This window comes from Trachemys scripta, chromosome 3 (assembly GCF_013100865.1).
Source record: "Trachemys scripta elegans isolate TJP31775 chromosome 3, CAS_Tse_1.0, whole genome shotgun sequence".
NCBI lineage: Eukaryota > Metazoa > Chordata > Testudines > Emydidae > Trachemys > Trachemys scripta.
The window spans coordinates 87,563,006-87,581,161 of NC_048300.1; the positions used below are offsets into that span (position 1 = coordinate 87,563,006).

General features: G+C 42.5%; 1 protein-coding gene across 1 annotated transcript in view; it reads right to left on the reverse strand.

The window, feature by feature from the left end:
• Positions 1 to 18,156, reverse strand: part of FNDC1 (fibronectin type III domain containing 1) — a 128,119-nt gene that overhangs the window by 42,453 nt on the left and 67,510 nt on the right. Inside the window, exons 9-11 of the mRNA XM_034765293.1 lie at positions 17,095 to 17,213; positions 14,645 to 14,756; positions 9,239 to 9,604 (exon numbers count right to left, since the gene is read on the reverse strand). Coding sequence (XP_034621184.1) covers positions 9,239 to 9,604; positions 14,645 to 14,756; positions 17,095 to 17,213 — 597 coding nt within the window. The remainder of the gene's footprint in view (positions 1 to 9,238; positions 9,605 to 14,644; positions 14,757 to 17,094; positions 17,214 to 18,156) is intronic.

The following is an 18,156-nucleotide window of genomic DNA, read 5'->3' on the forward strand; positions in this document are numbered from 1 at the left end:
ATATATGTACACAAAACACATGCTCAGAGGCACATACATACTTGTACATACACATGAGCACACTCTATCCTTCATGTAATCTAGCTGCACACATCAGTATAAATTATATTACTGTATTCAACTACTTGACACATTTCATACTTTAACATTGTTCTGTACAGGATACTTTCTAAAGACAGGTAACCTTCCCACTGTAACTCTTAATAAGATAGGAAATGTTAGTTATATTAAAGGTATTAAGATGTGTTTTGAACAATTTCAATGTCCAGTATTAAAGAATTAAAAATAAAATCTGAATCATATCAGCATCTCATTTATTTTTTATTAGAGAACAACAAACATATAAACCTTTATTTTTTATTTCTTGCTATTACATTCAAACAAACAAAAAAACCTCAAACACTAGCTTGTATAATACAGCAGTAATTTTAGTGCCAGAACAAATTTTGAAAATACAGGAAATTGGCTAATTCTTGTCAGACTTTTAACAGAGCAAAAGTCTGACATTTTCTCATGGTAAACTTGTGCAGCTGACCGACAGGCGATCATACAAAACAGTGAATGTCTACTGGACATCTGCCAAGCTAGAATATGACCCAGTGCATCTTTTGATGAAGCCAGTGAATCTTCCCAACATAGGCAGCTGGTATTGATCACTAGTTATAATGTATACACTCCTTTTTGAATACTGCCAGATAAACGGAGTATCAGATATAAAAGAAGCTTTGAAAGTGTTAATGGGCAGATTTCACTCCTTAATTCTTCACAGCTTAATTACCTCTTGTCAAGACAATAGTCTGATTATATAGAGAAATTGCATTTTCTTTTATGTTTCGTCAAGTTCTCCAGTTTACAGGGCTGTATTTCCTCAGCAGAGCTGTGGCACAGAGATGGCGGAGTTGTTGCAAAACAAAAAATCCCCCTACAACTTTCTGTTTTGTGTGTTTTCATGTTTATGTTGACTGTAGTTCCTTAGTTAACTCCTCCTACATCGGCTGTAGCTCCCTCGGCTCCCCAGTAGGGTTTACTTCGACTTGTTACCACGTGAGAACTACAAACTTCCTTGTCTTCACTAGAATTTTTCCACATTCACCACAAGTCAGCCAACACACACAAAAAACGACTACCTTTTCCCTGAGTTTGGGCACATCCGGGGTTGAGTCGTCTGGGAAATTTATGCTTGGGCTGCCAAACTCTTTTCTGTTAAATGTTGCTGAATCTAGTGAAATGTTAACAATAAATTGTGCTGGGACAAGCAAGTATTCTGCCAAATATTAACAGACTTTGCCAAAGAATTAGTATAACGTGGTAGCATTTTTGGCACTTACAGTGCAAGTCTGTTGGGAAGCCAAGTACTGATGGTGACAAAATATCAGGCTCTGGAAGAATAATTGTTCTACTAAAGACCCAGACAGAGGAGATAGACAGTGCAAAAACTCCCTTTGGAAACATTCAGGACAGAGCAGCAGCTAAAGTTGGGGCATGTTGGTAGCCCTATATAGGAACTGGTTATCCTCCTTCAAACGTAACGTAGCAGTTAAATAGGCACCTTGGAGGAGCTTTCGTCTCAAGGATGTTCACCCAAACAGGGCAGGCTGTTTTATTGCATGTGTCAAACGTTGAACTAGGCAGCCAAGCTGAGGTTACAGAAATGTTATGGAGAGAGAAGCAAACATTTATTCCCCATAGAAATCCTCATAACTCTGAAGTGGGGATTAATATTTCTCAACCTATGTCATGTGTATGTTGCAGGATCCAGGAAGTGTCCTGTCCTTTCACACTTCCAATCTGATGCATTGGCAGAGACGTTCTTGACATGCTGTACTTTTAAGGAGGAACAGCTGTTTTTTCTGCAACATGCAGTAAGGCTCTCTGTAGATTTGGGTTGATCTATGGATGATATAATGCCTCTTTTGCAAAGAACGAAACGTGGGCCAGAGCTTCTGGCAAACTGGACACTGGAAAGGAAAGAAATATTAGTATTTAAAAGGTTCTTTAAACTTCAGAAAAAAATCAGCCAATGCCTTTATTAAAAATAATCCTGTAAAATATTTTTAGGGCCAGATTTTGAAAGCCTTGGTGAGATTCAAGGCAGCCTTACTCCATGAACAGTCCCACTGAAGTCAATGTGTCTGCTTGTGGAATAAGATACTGCCTAATATAAAGGGAATTAGAATTTGGCCCTCAGCTATTTTCATGGAGATATTGTTGTGTCTTCAAGATATGGTCAATGATATGGTCAAAATGGATAAAAAAAAGCTGCCCTGTTATCTTTAAAGAGGTCCCTATATCAGAGATTCATACTAGAGAGGAAGAACAGGCCAGTGGTTAGAGCACTAACCTAGCACTTGGAAGACTTAAGTCACTACTGTGACACAGTCTTCTTGTGCAACCTTGGGCAAGTTCCTTAGCTTCTCTGTGCCTCAGTTCCTCATCTTTACAACAGGGATAATTCCTACCTCACATGGTTGATATGAGGATAAGCATATTAAAAGACTGTAAGATGCTCAGCTGCTCTGGTACTTGGGACTGTATAAACATAGCTAGACACTATAAAACTCCCAGGCTGCCTAAGAAATTAGACTCATCTTGAATTGCCAGAGGTGCAGAATAAGGAAAAGAGACCAAGGTAACAGGGAAGATATAAAGGATTTCTATATTAAACTCAGAACTATAGGGGGGAAAAACACACCAAGAAGAGTGTCAATGGCTCTCACTTGATTTTTCTTAAACTGGGTCTCTACCAAAACCACCTGCTGCCATAATGAAAGTGATTTAAGCCCAGGAAAAATCTTAACAAAAGTAAACTGGATCACAAAAAGGGAACTAAAAACTAATGAAAAAAGTGCCAAAAAGGGAGTTGGCCTGAATAAGCAGTAATAATACTAAAAACAATAGAGATAATATCTGCCTCCGCCTCAGTCCCTTGTAAAGAACAGCTGTAAAAAAATAATTACAGTCAAAAATAGTTACCAATACTGGAAAACAAAGCATTTTGATGACAGCATGAAGCAAGTATGGGCAAACTACGGCCTGGTGGGCTGCATTCGGCCTGCCAACCGTTTTAATCCGGCCCTCGAGCTCCCACTGGAAACAAATGGCCACGCAAAACTTCCTTTCTAAAAATAGCTAACAGAAAAGAAAGATAGGGAGGGAATTCTTGATGCTACGAGTGAAGTATAGTGGTTTTCTCAGCATGAATTTGGTCTGGCTGCACTACTCACCAGTGATAAAGCCACAAAAGAGTTATGCTGGTCATCCCAAACAGGGCTGCCCGGGGGGAGGAGGGGGCAATTTGCCCCAGGCCGCGGGCCCCACAGGGGCCCCTACAAGAATATAGTATTCTATAGTATTGCAACTTTTTTTTATGGAAATTGCTTTGCCCCGGGCCCCCTGAATCCTCTGGGCAGCCCTGATTCCAAATGAGTGCCAATAACAAATACCACATGATGGTCATGTACTTAGTATGTCACACATATGATTTAGGCCCCATCAATAGGATTCCTTACAGGCACAGAGGCCTGCACTAATGCATCTGTTTACAGGGTTGGGGCCTGAGAGAGTTTCTGAATGTTTTACTGGTATTATACACTATATCGTAAACTTCCACTTATGTTTCCATTATCAAGAGTCAAATTGCACAGACCTCAGACAAGTCCTAACTAATAAGAGTTTAGAAACCTCTAAAATGATCCCAAATAGCTTTTCCATATATTATGTCACAATTTTAATGGTTTCATCTTATGACAGAGAGGAAGGATGTCCTAGTGGGCAGGGTGCTAGCCTGGTGCTTGGGAGATGCACGTTCATTTCTTTGCTCTGCCACAGACTTTCTGTGTGACCTTGGGCAAGCCTCTTAGGCTATATCTACACTGCATCGTTCATCTAGATGACTGGCACTTGGATAGCCTAGCCCAGGTATGAGCATCCTCTCATCAAAGCCCTACCTGTTACTGTCCTCTGGATTCTTTCCTAGTAAATTGTGCAGAATTGATCTGCCCTGGAGGAAAGGGGGAATTGTGGGAAGGGCACTGGAAGACTATCAGCACTTGAGAGATTTTGCCTGCCTCTTCACTGCAAAGTAGGTGGGTTCCAGTCTGAGTTAAAGCAGATCTTGGACTCTTACCTATACCCAGACAGCCTGGGCTTAAATCACCTCCAAACCCAGGTCAGAGACTTTTCTGCATGGATGGTAGAGGGGTTAAGGCTAAAACACAGGTAAGAGCCTAGGTTAACTGTGCAGTGTAGACATAGCCTAAGTCTCTCTGCTGGAAAGCTGCAAGTCTCACATTGCCAATGTTATAAAGGTCCCTGTTTCTGACCCTTATGAACTGTGAGATATCAAACCTCAAATCTGTCACTGGTCCCAGACTGAACACTGTCCATCCTGGGTCTCAGGCAGTGTAATAAGGAGAAAGAAGGAGAATTCTTTTTGTTCAGTCTTGATTTAAAATAAACAGCCAGTGATTTTTAGAAGTTGCTAACAGTTTGGGATGTTAGAACGGGTGGCAGGGAGATGGGCTGCTAGGCAGAGAGCAAGCAAGGCAGTCAAAGGTGCATATGTCTGCAGTTTTTCCCATGGGTATCCATCCAAACCACACCCATGTGGTACTCTTAAAGACACATTTAATAGTTAAGGCTGGGATTTTCAAAGCAGTCTAAGGGAGTTAGGTGCCTAAATCCAATTGAAATTCAAAGCTCTCTCATGCTAAAGCCTGAACAACTGGGACAGTGATAGCTGCAATAATTCCCCATTCTAAATATAAGGAATGCTGCAAATCACATAGGTGCAGTAAATAAAAATAAATGCAGTCAGTGGCAAGACTTAAGGGCACCTACAGCAAAGTCCTACTTGTGTTACTGTCTAACAAAGATTCTATTTAATATTTCTTTGGCTCTGTCTCTCTCTATATATATACATACTGATGTATACATAGTCAAAAATAGTTACACAAGATTACCTTCTAAATAATGAATACTAAGAATATAAACAATAACAGTTCTGCCTATACAAGGCAATAAAATCTCTCAGACAGATTACTCACCCAGTACAGCTGATTGAAGAATCTCCAATCTTCTGCCCATGGCAGTTTTTGTAGAAGATGTTTGTGTCCATCTCTCAGCTCATCGTCAGCTGCCCATGTCTCTTCTTTCCATCTCTTCTGTGCTTTCTAAACTGATAGTGCGGCTCCCCACATACCATTTACATTGTCTGTTTCTAAATCCAGTTACAGACTTCTAAAAATGGGGGGCTGTAGGACAATTCGGTAGGTGCATCCAGGCCCAGTTTTTAAATATAAGGAGCTGTTTTCTGATGCTGCTTTCAAATGATGAGTGGGTTGAATTTAGACCCGGCATACGCAACTCAACAAAATTGACTTCGGTGAATTTGTTCTTGCTTACTTCAGATCTAAATTTGGCAGTGTCATTAGTTTGTATTGCTGTAACAGAGATGCAATGACAAACAAAGTCATTGCTTTATATTTAATGTGGGGAAAGGAAGTTCTGTATGGCCCTCTATTTTATTCACTTAGAGCCAGCCCCCAATCTTTCCCCAGCTCCTAGGAGTGGCATGCTATTTTTCTTGCTTGACAATCTAGATCTGCTCCTTGTGTGTCTTCCAGTTATATCTTCCTATTTTACTGACAAAAACAAAATTTTACTATGGTTAGAACACTGCGGAGGCAACAGAGCTATAACGAGTGAGATGGTTTCGATCTCTTTTACAATCCACTCATATTCAAAAAAATGACAAAAGAGTGAGCAAGAATTAACAGCTATGAGAGGCAGTGTTGACTAGTGGACAGAGCTCTAGACTGGGACCCAGAAGACCTGGGTTCTATTTCTGGTTCTGCCACTGACCTGCTGGGTGATCTTGAAGAAATCATGTCAGCTCTCTGTGCCTTGGTTTCCCCATCTGTAAAATGGTGATATTTATACTGATCTCCTTTGTAAAGCACTTTGAAATCTATGACTGTAAAGCACTATATAAGAGCTAGGCATAATTATCAGAGATGGGCCAAGCTCCAAACTCCACTCAGAGCTAGAAAAAGTTTGGGTCTGGATTTGCACTCTGCAGCTAAGATCCATTTCTGTTATTTACAGATGGACCCAGCAGCCTGCAATTGTTAAAGCAATGTGACATAGTGACAGAAGTCAATAGAGTTATACTGATTTGCAACATGTGGGAATCTGGCCTGCAGATTTTATAGTCTAGACTCCATAGAGCACTTGCTTCTCATGGACAGATGAAAGTAACTGATAGATATACAAAATTAATGTGTAGTGTGGAAACGGTAAGCAACCCCAATATCTGTTGGCATAGTGCAGTGTTCATCGCAAATATCTGCATCCTTCTACCATAGCACTGGGAGATGTGATGGAAGAGTTAGACTAGCTAATCATGTTAAAGAGGGAATTTATGCAAATTATGTATAATCAACTGAAGAGGGGTCATCTACAGAACAGTTGCAACTCAAGTGATAGTGCATGTCATTGGGCAAATAGTGTAGGGAAACCTAGACAATAGGTTCATCTGGATTAAAGTGTTAAAGATTATAGTAGGAACAGTGACAATATAAAAAGGCCACCTATTTGCTCAATAGTTCTGCCCCCATTGTGGCTTTCAAGCACATCTGCCCACTTTAGTGAGAAAAACAAGTTTTTATTCCTACTGGCAGGACAATGCAGAGACAATACAGCTATGGAAAAGCCAGATGGTTTATATTCCGCTCCTTGCACCAGCAACAAAGTTGTCAGCTAAGTTCTAAGGACTCAGTGCTACTTCTACTGAGGTCAATGGCATTTTTTGTCATTTACTTGAGTGGAAGATGAAGCAGGCCATAAACACAGAATATCAGTTAACAGCTGCTTATGATGAGGCTAGGAGCAGAAACAACCCAGACCGACTTTCATATCTCAAATTGAGGCCCCAACCAATTCAGCAGAGAAATTTCACATGTGCCTAACTTTTAGCACATAAGGAGTTCTATTGAATATCAAAGTTCTCACATGCCTAAGGCTAGTCATGAGCTTAGGTACTTTACTGAATTGGGGCCTGAGCTTGCAGGGTTGGCCATTCGCTTGTAAACTGAGCACATGTGATATGGAAATGACTGAGAGAGCATAAAATTACAGCCCTGCAATCCCTTTTCTGGTGAGGACAGTACTTTAAAGCTCAGAGCACTACTCTTTCAGCCTTTAAAGATGCAGTTGCTTGTTCAGAAGCCAAAGACCTAAGATGTTGGCCAGAAGAGTGGCCGTTTAGTTACTTAAACCTATACAGTGCCACATAGCCATCTGGAAAGGGGGCAGCTACATGGAACTAAATCAAGGCTGTGAGTCAAAGCCCAAGGAAGTCAATGGGATCAGGCCCCAGTAGCTAGCTGATAACAGGTATTCATTTTTATGAGAGTCTCAAGATTTGTGATGTGACAAGCCTTGGAGATTCTCTACAAGAATGTTTCAGATCGCAGTGAAATACTGAAACATTCCTCTTGTCTTTGTCAGATGGCAAACACCTCAAGTTTTCTCTTCCACAATCAGTTGTCACTGGCAAGCTCGGAAGATCACTTTTAAAAACAAAGTTTTTGTTTTATATTTTTGTAACTGTGCTGTACAGCCACACATACTGTGACTCAGGGACAGGGAGTAACAAGGATGTCAACTGGCAGAGGGCACAAGGGTTACATAGGGTTTTACAGGGATCCCCTGGGTCAGATTTATCCATCCCAGTTCATCAAAGGATGGCGTGTGATATCTCTACCAAGAGCCAGTAGCCCACTGGTCATTACAGTCATTGGAAAATGTATGTATGGACAATATTTAAGGAGTTATGTGTCTATACCAAAAATTATGTTCTTAAGGTGTTAAGGCAGGTCACCAGGAGGTGACATATCTCAGAAATGTTCCTTTCAGGCAGGAGGTGGCGGACACCTATCTCCCTGTCTGGTCATATGTGTTCTGTGTATTGTATGCTTCACAATGTAGGCCTATTTGCAGGGCCGGCTCTAGGATTTTTGCCGCCCCAAGTGAAAACAATTTTGGCCGCCCCCCCCGGTTTTTTCTTACCCCACTCCCGGCCCCGCCTCAACTCCGCCCCTTCCCCAAATCCCCAGCCCTGCCTCCTCCCCCCAGGCTCTCAAGCCTAGGAGGGAGGGAGGGAGAGGGAGAAGCAGCACGTGCATGGCGACCACTCGGGGTCTCCCCCTCCCTCCCAGGCTCTCAAACCCGGGAGGGAGGGGGAGCAGCGGCACGCGAATCTGCTGTTTCGCGCGCCGCGGCCGCTCAGGATCTCCCCCTCTCTCCCGGGTTTGAGAGCCTGGGAGGGAAGGCGAGCAGCGGCGCGCGAGCAGCAGCAGCAGCAGAGGTGAGTTAGGGCGGCCAGGGCACATTTTTAGGGGTGGCATGGCGCGCGCCAGAATGCCGCCCCTAAAAATGTGCCACCCCAAGCACCAGCTTGTTTTGCTGGTGCCTAGAGCCGGCCCTGCCTATCTGCATACTTAGCCAGGGGCTAAATAATAGATGGCAAAATCTACAAGAGAGGAAATTTACAAGATGAAACAAACAGCAGGGGCAGGGGGGATTATGGTTATGAACAACAAATAAAGAATTGTTCTGGCATATCTTGGGGTGCAAGGAAACAAAATCCTTTGCATAGGAAGCAATCTAACAGCATGTGTCTCTCATGAAAGGAGGGTCAAAGCTAAGCCTGGCTGTAAAACACTGCACGGATTTTGGGTGAGCAATACTCTACAAAGCAGGAGAGTATCTTGTTAATTACAGCTAGGCTGTAAAATACATATAAAATAAAATCATAACATGCAAACATTTGTTTCCAGTAATTCTGCTTGCTACAACTTAAATCTCTGTCCTATGCCAAATAAATATATATTTGATTTCACTATAAACATCTCAGTGCTGTGTGTTAAGCTGACTGATGATCTGGGGTGGAACTGGTAAGGTGCCCTCAACTGGTAAGCTTTGGAAGCAGCAAATCTGTGAACACGCTGAGTGTCCAGCAGACCAGGGGCTGGACACTCCAGGGAGACTCTTGGAGGGCTCAAGAGTTGGAGTGTGCTTGTTGCTAAGCTGTAGAGAGACAGCGGTGTCTGTGATGCCTTGAAGGAAGTGCTTGTGTTGCCCATGGCTGGAGGAGTTGGGGAGATGACTCATGTCTCACAATCTTGGCTACCCCAGGAAACATCATACCTACTATTTGTGTTTATATTATTCTTACCTTCTGCATTGCATTCAGGCAGGCCATCAAGCCCTATTACCAACTTGCCCTCCTCATCATACTGAGCATCAGTGCCTGGGGGACATGTAGGTAGTGGTTTCTCTGTTGGAAGCTCAGTAGTTGTTGGTTCAGGAGTGGTGGTTGTGACGGTAGTTGTGGTTGTAGTTGCAGTTGTGGTTGTTGTGGGAACTGTGGTTGTAGTTGTTGAAGAAGTTGTTGTCTTTTTAATCATTTCAAGACCAATCAGTGGTTTCCCTCCAAGGCTTACTACTGGTTTATCTTGTGCACTTGCTAGAGGCTTACTAAATCGCCCATGTCCAAACAAGGGTAATCCATCAGGACTCACTACTGGAGCACCACCAGCATCTACAAGAGAAGAACAAAACAAAAATATCTAATTGCAGATTCTCTGTGTTTTTAAATCATGGTATTTAGCATCAGCAGATTTCCATTTAGGAACCCAAAAGTCCCATACTTAAGGAAATAGAGAAATGATTCAGGAGGACCTCATACAAACCAGTATCATCTATTTTTATTAGCTATTCTCTGAAGAGCTAGATTCCCAAGAGTGTATCAGAACTAGTGAAGAGAAGTATAGTAAATCCTGACTTAAAATAGGTAAACCCTGCTGGCTCGAATGCTGAGGATACAGCCAGTGATGAGCTCCCAAAATCCTAAGAACCAGTTTCCTACTGGGTCCTCGGCGGCACTTCGGCAGCGGCAGGGGTTGGGGGGGGTCTTCACTCGCTCTGGGTTTTCGACGGCAGGTCCTTCACCCAGAGCGAGTGAAGACCTCCCGCCGCCGAAGACCCGGTAGGGAACTGCACGGTGAGTACAAGCCGCAGGCACCTGTCTCCCCGCCACCATTCGACCCCCACCCACATCCTGCCCCCCTCAGAACCCGTAACCCCCCTCAGAACCCACAACCCCCTCCCCCGCTCCTTGTCCCATGACCACCCCCTCCTGAGACCCCCCACCCTAACTGCCCCCCAGGACCCTACCCAACTCGCCCCACTCCCTGTCCCCTGACTGCCCTGACCCCATCCACCACCACCCCAACAGACCCCCGGAACTCCCATGCCTACCCAACCTCCCCCTTTCCCTGTCCCCTGACTGCCCCCCTCAGAACCTCTGCCCCCTCCAACCGCTCCCTGCCCCTTATCCAACCCCTCCTCCCAGCCCTGGCCCGGCCCCCTTACCATGCTGCTATGTAAAGATGCCGTGCGGCCGTGGAGCTTGCAGCCCCACTCCCTAACTATGCCGCTCAAAGTGGCAGGAGCTGCAGAGCTGCCCAGAGCGCTGGCGCCGGCAGCGCAGCATGCTGGGGCTCTGCGAGGTGGGGAGGGAAGCAAGAGAGGGGCCAGCAGAGCCACCCCAGCTGGGAGCTCAGGCGGGTCGGGCAGGACGGTCCCGTGGGCCGGATGTGGCCCACGGACCGGAGTTTGCACCCACCCGCCCCTTTAGCAACAGGTTCTACGCCCGTTCTAAATTTAACAACCAGTTCTTGAGAACCGGTGCAAACCGGCTCCAGCTCACCACTGGATACAGCCCTTTCCGTGACTGTGATTCAGCAGCACGTAACAGCAAACAGAAAGGGTTTCATACATCCATTTCACTCACATGCAAAGATTACACCTACTTTTCATCTCACATAGGTAGGTGAAAACATACATGGACAATTGTAAAAGGATTCATAATCTGATCCCTAACGTTATACACCAGAGGCAAGGTTAAAAAAGGGATACTCTGTTAGGATGCTGCAATGAGAGAGAAAAGGCCTGTCTTAAGTAATGGACACAGCAGACGTTCCCTGTAACTGTGTTTCATCAGCGTGTACTACCAATGAGTCCATGAGACTTATTTAGATGGATTCATATGTAATCACCAGTGATTTCACATATATCCCCCAGTTATTTTTTATTATTTCCTATTAGTTTTAAGAGAAATCCACAAACTATGCTGTGGATAAATTGAAGGAAAATAGTTATTTATATCTATGTACATAAACAGCAAGATACCCATTTGTTAGTCTCTAAGGTGCCACAAGTACTCCTGTTCTTTTTGCGGATACAGACTAACACGGCTGCTACTCTGAAAGATATCCACATATACCATACATTGTACTGGCTCATTCACACAGTCCACACAGACGCAACTGAAACTGACTTCATGCACATTTGGACTGCATAGGAATGCAGGATTAGTTTCTAAGGGCCAGATCCTCAAAGGTTGATTTCAATGGGAGTTAGGTCCTAAATACCTTTAAGAATCTGGACCTAAGTGCATTGGGCCTGATTCCGTAAGATGTTAAATGCTTCCTAGTGGTGCCAGATGCCCTCAACTTCTAAGTACTTCATGGTCATTGAGGATCCAGAAGCATTCAGCGTCTCAAAGAACTGGACTCCATGTAAGAAGTATGCCTTGTCTTTCTGTAAATACATGTGTTGGTACAGTTGCTGTGGATACCCCCTTCAAAGATCTGGGTACTTCCATACGTGAGGTACATGTCACCTCATGAGGAGGGCATGTTTTTTTCTACTCACCCTCCTGATTTCCCTAAGGAGATGGCATGTCCCTCTATCTGTTCTGATTGCCATTTCCAGCAATACCACCTGCTCAGATGCCTATTAACAAAAATGACATTTCAGCATGGAGGATCTGTGAGTAAAAGGGGAGAATACCTGCTGACACACAGATTTGGATCCAGCCTCTCTCATTTCAAACTCTAATCCAAAAGCAAATCCAAATCCAAGATGGGATCCTACTGCTAAGATTTTCTTCCTCCCCATTTCTAATGACAAGCCATACCATGGAATCCTTCTCAAGTGTGAAAATCAGCCATGTGAACAAACTGGAGAGTAGAGGAAGGAGAATACTGCAGAATAGTATTCAAAGTGATTCATGCAGATTCCAAGTAGCTTGCTTAGTTTTAAGATAGATAGCCATATGCTAGAGATTTACTGGTGAAAAGTGCAAGATGAGGGTTAGGTATTATTAGATTTTGCTGCTCCATGAACATTTGAGCAATGGACTTTCTGGTCACCTGAACATTTTGGGAAAGTTGTTCACCAAGGATGATAGCCACCCCTATACAGAGAGGTCAGCACAAGGCTTTGCATTACTTAAGGCCTCCTTATGAACTTCACTCCATGTGAACCCCAGTATTCGCATTCATATACTGGAAGGCTCACCCTTCATGTAGAAAGTCCTCACATCTGTCATAATACAATGTGACTTAAAGGACCAATCACTCATCACGAATATCAAATAGTAAACAATCAAGAGCCAAAGACAAAGACAAAGCAACCCATGGGATAGAATATATTTGCAAAAAGTCTTCATCAAACAATTAGGAATAATAACTACATTAGCTAAAATCAAAATCTATTCATGGATAATTCCCAAACAAAAATAAGGGCTAAACTCCCTGGATAAACTGTTCACTACAAATAGTTTGTCCAGCTCTACTGAAGAGAACTTCAAAAACTGAAGAGACACACATTTTTACAAAGCTTCTAGTTCTGAGCAAAAGTTAAAACTATATTTTTAAAAAGTACACAAAAATGACAAGTTGAAGCCTTATAAGGAAACACCCTTAAAATAGGGACATCCCAGTGAACAGGTTTTTGGTTTTAAAAAGAACCACTACAGCCACAGAGGAGTATATTTGAGGGGTCTGAACTGTGGAACTCATTGCTACATGAAGTTGTTGAGGCCAAAAATCTTAATAAGATGCAAAAAAGGATTGGACATTTATATGTATAACAAGAACATCCAGAGTTGTCATCGTTAATGGGAACAAAAATTAAAAATTAAATATATTAAACCTTGTGTTTCAGGGTTTAAACTGATCTCCAACTATTAGAGATCAGGATGAGAGCTAATTGGGGGTGGAGCAGATTATCCCACATCGACCTCTGAAGTGTCTGGTGCTGATTCTTGTCAAAGACAGGATACTGGACTAGATGTGCCTTTGGGTCTTATCCAATATTGCAAACATCTACATTTCTTTGTTTTATTCTCAACTCTGTTCAAAGGGGATGCGGTCATGATTGATGTATTTTTAAGAATCCACACATTATTACTGGCAGAAAGCTGGGATTTTTCTTCCCCCAGTAAATCTCAGCCACAGGAAGACTAAGTGTCCCTTTAGCAAATGACCTACCACTTTAAAATATCCACTTCACGGAAAAAGTCAGCAGTCATTTCAAATTTCCATCCCGGAGTTAGTTTTGTGGCTAGATCATAAGCTGATGCATTTCATGGGCCAAATTTTGTCTGGCAACGTGAAGCCAGAGGGCTAAATCCTCTGCTGCTGTGGGTGGCAACCAATCAGGGAAGCAGAAGGGATGGGTTTAAGGTGACTGGATGTCCCGATATTTGGGGCTTGTTCTTATATAGGCTCCTATTACCCCCAACCCAGTCCCGATTTTTCACACTTGCTGTCTAGTCACCCTAGATGGGTTGTCAAGTAGTGAGTCATGGCTCTCTGATTCTCTGCCTCAGGCCCAGGAGCAGAGATGCAGGTTCCACTCATTTTGTATCCAATTTTGCCTCCTCCAGGATGTCACAGATCCCCATTCTGTTGCACATTTACAGGTGCAATTACAAAGAGATAAAGGGGGATGTGGCCACAGGGAAAGCAGCCTTATTTGCTGTATAGTCGTGAGTGACAGCCCCCAACGAGCAATTGTTCCTATACAAAACCACCCATGAAAATTATCCCTGTTCCCAGCAGGAACAGCTGTGCAGGAGGCTGCTCTCCAGCTGAATAGAGGAGCAGGTTAACACTATTTGTACAGTATATTTCATACCCATCCCTATTTACAGATTGACGAGGATATAATTGTAAGCTCTTCAGGGCAAGGACTGCACCTACCTTTGTGTTTGTCCAGCATCTGTTAAAACAGGGCCCTAATCTTGGTCAAAGTCCCTGGGAATGATTATAATATAAATATTAAGGGCCACATTGAACCTATGTTCAATGCCCTGTATAAGGAAGGGATGGTGTGTAGCTGAGCTCCTCCTGGAAGAGCCTGGACTAGGAATTATCATCTTCCTTGCTTGCTCCGTGTCGGAAGTAACTTAATGCAGCCCTTTTTTTGGCTCAGGTTACTTCCTCTCATACTGGCTCAGCTCTGATCAGGTTGAGAGTCAAACTCTCCCTGACCACCTACTTGGAGGAGGAAGACACCACTGGGTGCAATACCATGGCCACGCAGGACGTCCCCCTTCACACTCATGCAGTGAAGAGGATATTCCCCTTATTGCCTTGTGCTGCCATATTAAGCTGGGCTACAATCCGGCCCTAAATAAAATCAATATGCCACTTCTGCCATATTTGCTAGAATTTTGCACCATGGATATGAAAACTATTTTTTCTTTAGGAAGAAAGTCTGTCCTTACCAACAATAGTGCGTCCATCTCCTCCTAGTTTTACTCGAAGGGGGTTTCCTTGGGAATCTTGGAGGTATCTTCCTTCAGCATTTAACACTAGCCCTCGGTCGAGATCTACAATCTAAAAAGCAGCGATAGAAATACTGAAACTCACCTGACGTGAAAGAATGTGAAATTAAATGATACCATATTAGTAACAGCAGGGGAAGAGAGAAGTTTGGAGTTAAATTTTCAGAAGTGTCTGAATCACTTAGGGAGAGATTTTCAAAGGAACAAATGGCAGTTAAGTCTCTAACTATTAACTGTGCCTTTGAAAATCACCTCGTTAGGAGCCGAAGTCCATAAGACTCCAAAATTACTTAAGCATTTTTGAAAATGGTATTTAGGCTTGTAAGTGACTTAGGCCCAAGTTTATAAAGGTATTTAGGTGTTGATTAGCTTAGCATTGTAATGCCTAAATAATTTAGGAGCCTAAATCTCATTTTCAAAGGCAATCAATGGTAGTTAGGCTCCTAAGTGTCTAAAAATCACCTTTGAAAACAAGTATTAGGCTTCTAAATCAGTTAGGCATTGAAACGCTGAGTGCAGCAATGCCTTAAAGACCTTTAAAAACCCGGGCTGTAGGCACTTTTGAAAATTTTACTCACCCTTTAATTTTAATTGTTTCCAAAAATGATTTCATATGTTTACAAAAGGAAACCAAAAGGTTTAGATGCGACAAGCCAGACATTATGGAAGACGGGTGCTAAGTGTCAGATCAAAATAGTTTAAATTTTTTAAATGCCCATGTGCATGTTTTTCACATTATCTTGAAAATGTCTTCCATAACAGGCATTTGAATATGTTCATCTAATACACACTAAGAACGCTAAAATGCCATATGACATTTATTTATTCTATGCTGTTATTCAGGTTGCAGGTTGTGAGTATCCCCATTGATTTCAGTGGGACTATTTGAGGAGTGAGGCACGAATCAGCGTGGGCCAGAAATAAAAATTCCTTCCATACATAGGCTGGTTATCAACATGGTAGGTGGGATTTGCCCTGAACGGCAGATTTTGGAAGGCATTTAGGCACCTAAAGATGACTAACAGTATGTTGGGAACTATGAGGAAAGGGATCGAAAGCAAGACAGAAAATATTATAATGTCCACCCCTTCAATACTGTGTCCAGTTCTGATTGACCCCATCTCAAAAAGGATATAGAGGAACTGGAAATGGTTCAGAGAAGGGCAACAAAGATGATCAAGACTATGGAATGGCTTCCATATGAGGCGAGACTAAAGGATTAGGGCTATTCAGCTTGGGAAAGAGATGACTGGGGGGTGGGGAGGGAAGGGGAATATAACAGAGGTTATAAAATCATGAATGGTGTGGAAGAAGTGACTAGAGAAGTGTTATTTACCTTTTCACACGGTACAAAAACCAGGGGCCATCTGATGAAATTAATAGGCAGCATGCTTAATACAAATAAGTACTTTTTTGTACAATGCATAACTAACCGATGGAGCTTATTTTCATGGGATGGTGTGAAGACCAAAACTATAACTGGATTCAAAAAAGAACTGGATAAGTTAATGGAGGATACGTCCATCAATGGCTATTGGCCAAGATGGTCTGGAATGCAACCCCATGCTTGGGGGCGATCCTAAACCTCCTACTACCAGAAGCTGGGAATGGAAGACAGGGATGGATCACTTGATAATTGCTCTGTCCTGTACACTCCCCCTGAAGCTCTAGTTCAGGCCACTGTCGGAGACAGAATACTGAGCAAGATGGACCATGGCCTGACCCAGTATGGCAGCTCTTGTGTTCTTACATTGAAAGAGACACCTAGTGGAATTTTCAAAAATGCCTAGGCACTTAACTCCCATTGAAATCAATGGAAATTAGACACCTAAGTGCTTCTTAAAAACCTACAAGATGTCTATCTTTATGTGCCTAAACACCTTTAAAAATCTGGTGCTAAGGGCTTGTCTGCATAGGGATGCTATTTCACAATAAGACAGGGTTTGAGTTTAAAGCACTATAGCAGCTATTCTGGAGTAACTGCCTGTGTGGATACTCTTATTCTGGAATAAGAGTGTCCATATAGGCAGCTATAATGGAATAGCTATTATGGAATAGTTATTTCAGAATAGCTGTGCTGGTCAATTTCCCCATGTAAAGAAGAGCTAAGTTTGACATAACTGAAAAGCACTTAATTGAAGTCAGTGGAGTTTATGCTGCTAAATTACATAGGCGCTTTTGAAAATCCAACCCCTTAAGTCCTAAATCAGCTATTTAAATCACACAACAATAAATAAATTATTGTTTTTCATAGAGTCATTGATTTTAAGGCCAGAAGGGACCCTCAGTCTGATCTCACTTTATATTCTCTTTTTGGTGAAGAGCATGATTCCTTATTTTTTTTAAAAAAAAGTCAAAGCATCTTGAATTTGCAAAGAAGGTCATCCTACCCACTTTGTTCCTTGAGGACCATTGATTATTCTTTGTCCACCTTGTTTTCCATTATTACCAGGAAGTATTTTCCCATTTATATTTGTTTTTGTTGTAAGATTGGGCCTACCATTACTACCTGAAATAGAGAAAACAATATAATCAGTATTCTTAACAAGCGTGTGCACAGAACCAAACCACACTTTACAACATGAACAAATACAATGGTCATTACAAACTGTGCTTAATTATTTACACATAAAGGTATATGTCTAGTACATAATCATCATCATCATCATGTTCCCATTACACCTCTGGTATTTAGGGCAGTGACGAAGCTCCTCCACTCCTGTCTGTTTCTGGCAAGTCTTTCAATGGTTCCCCAGCTGTGCCGCAGGTTTTTCAGCTCAGCTTCTACAGCTCTTCGCCATGTTATTTTCAGTCAGCCTCGTTTTCACTTGCCTTCAGGTGTCCATCTTATTGCTACTCTGGTGATGGAATCAATTTATGTACTGATTCCAGTAAATAAAGCTGGGTTTAAAAGAAACTAAATATAAAGGGTTCGATTCACCACTACACTCTGGTTACTTTGCATCAACAGAGCAATGCACAGAAGATGTAAACCTGGCCTAACTGGCTGCTTAAACTGGATTTATGGCTGCTTTGTGTCACTGAAATGGTGCAAAGCAGCCATAACGTATCAGTAAACCAGGCCCAGAACCAATTAAAACTAGGACATTCAAAATTAAAGCTGAAACCAAAACCATGATAATGATTACAGACATTTATAAGGCACCTATCACCATAGTACTTGCATGCCTTTTCCATAATTTACAGTAGATCAAAAATTACATAGCACCCAAATTAGAGAGTGTATATCCTGAGTGAACCTACAGCACCCAAATCAATTTACCTGAAAAGTCCAGAACAAAGGGATTACCAGCCATGGAACTATCTGCTGAATGATTCCAGTATCTATTGTTAGGGGATCTCATCTTGCATCACACTGTAAGAGAGGTCTAGCTTGGCTCTTGATGATTTTCTGGTGGGAGCAAATTCAAAAACCCCGAGAACACCTTGGC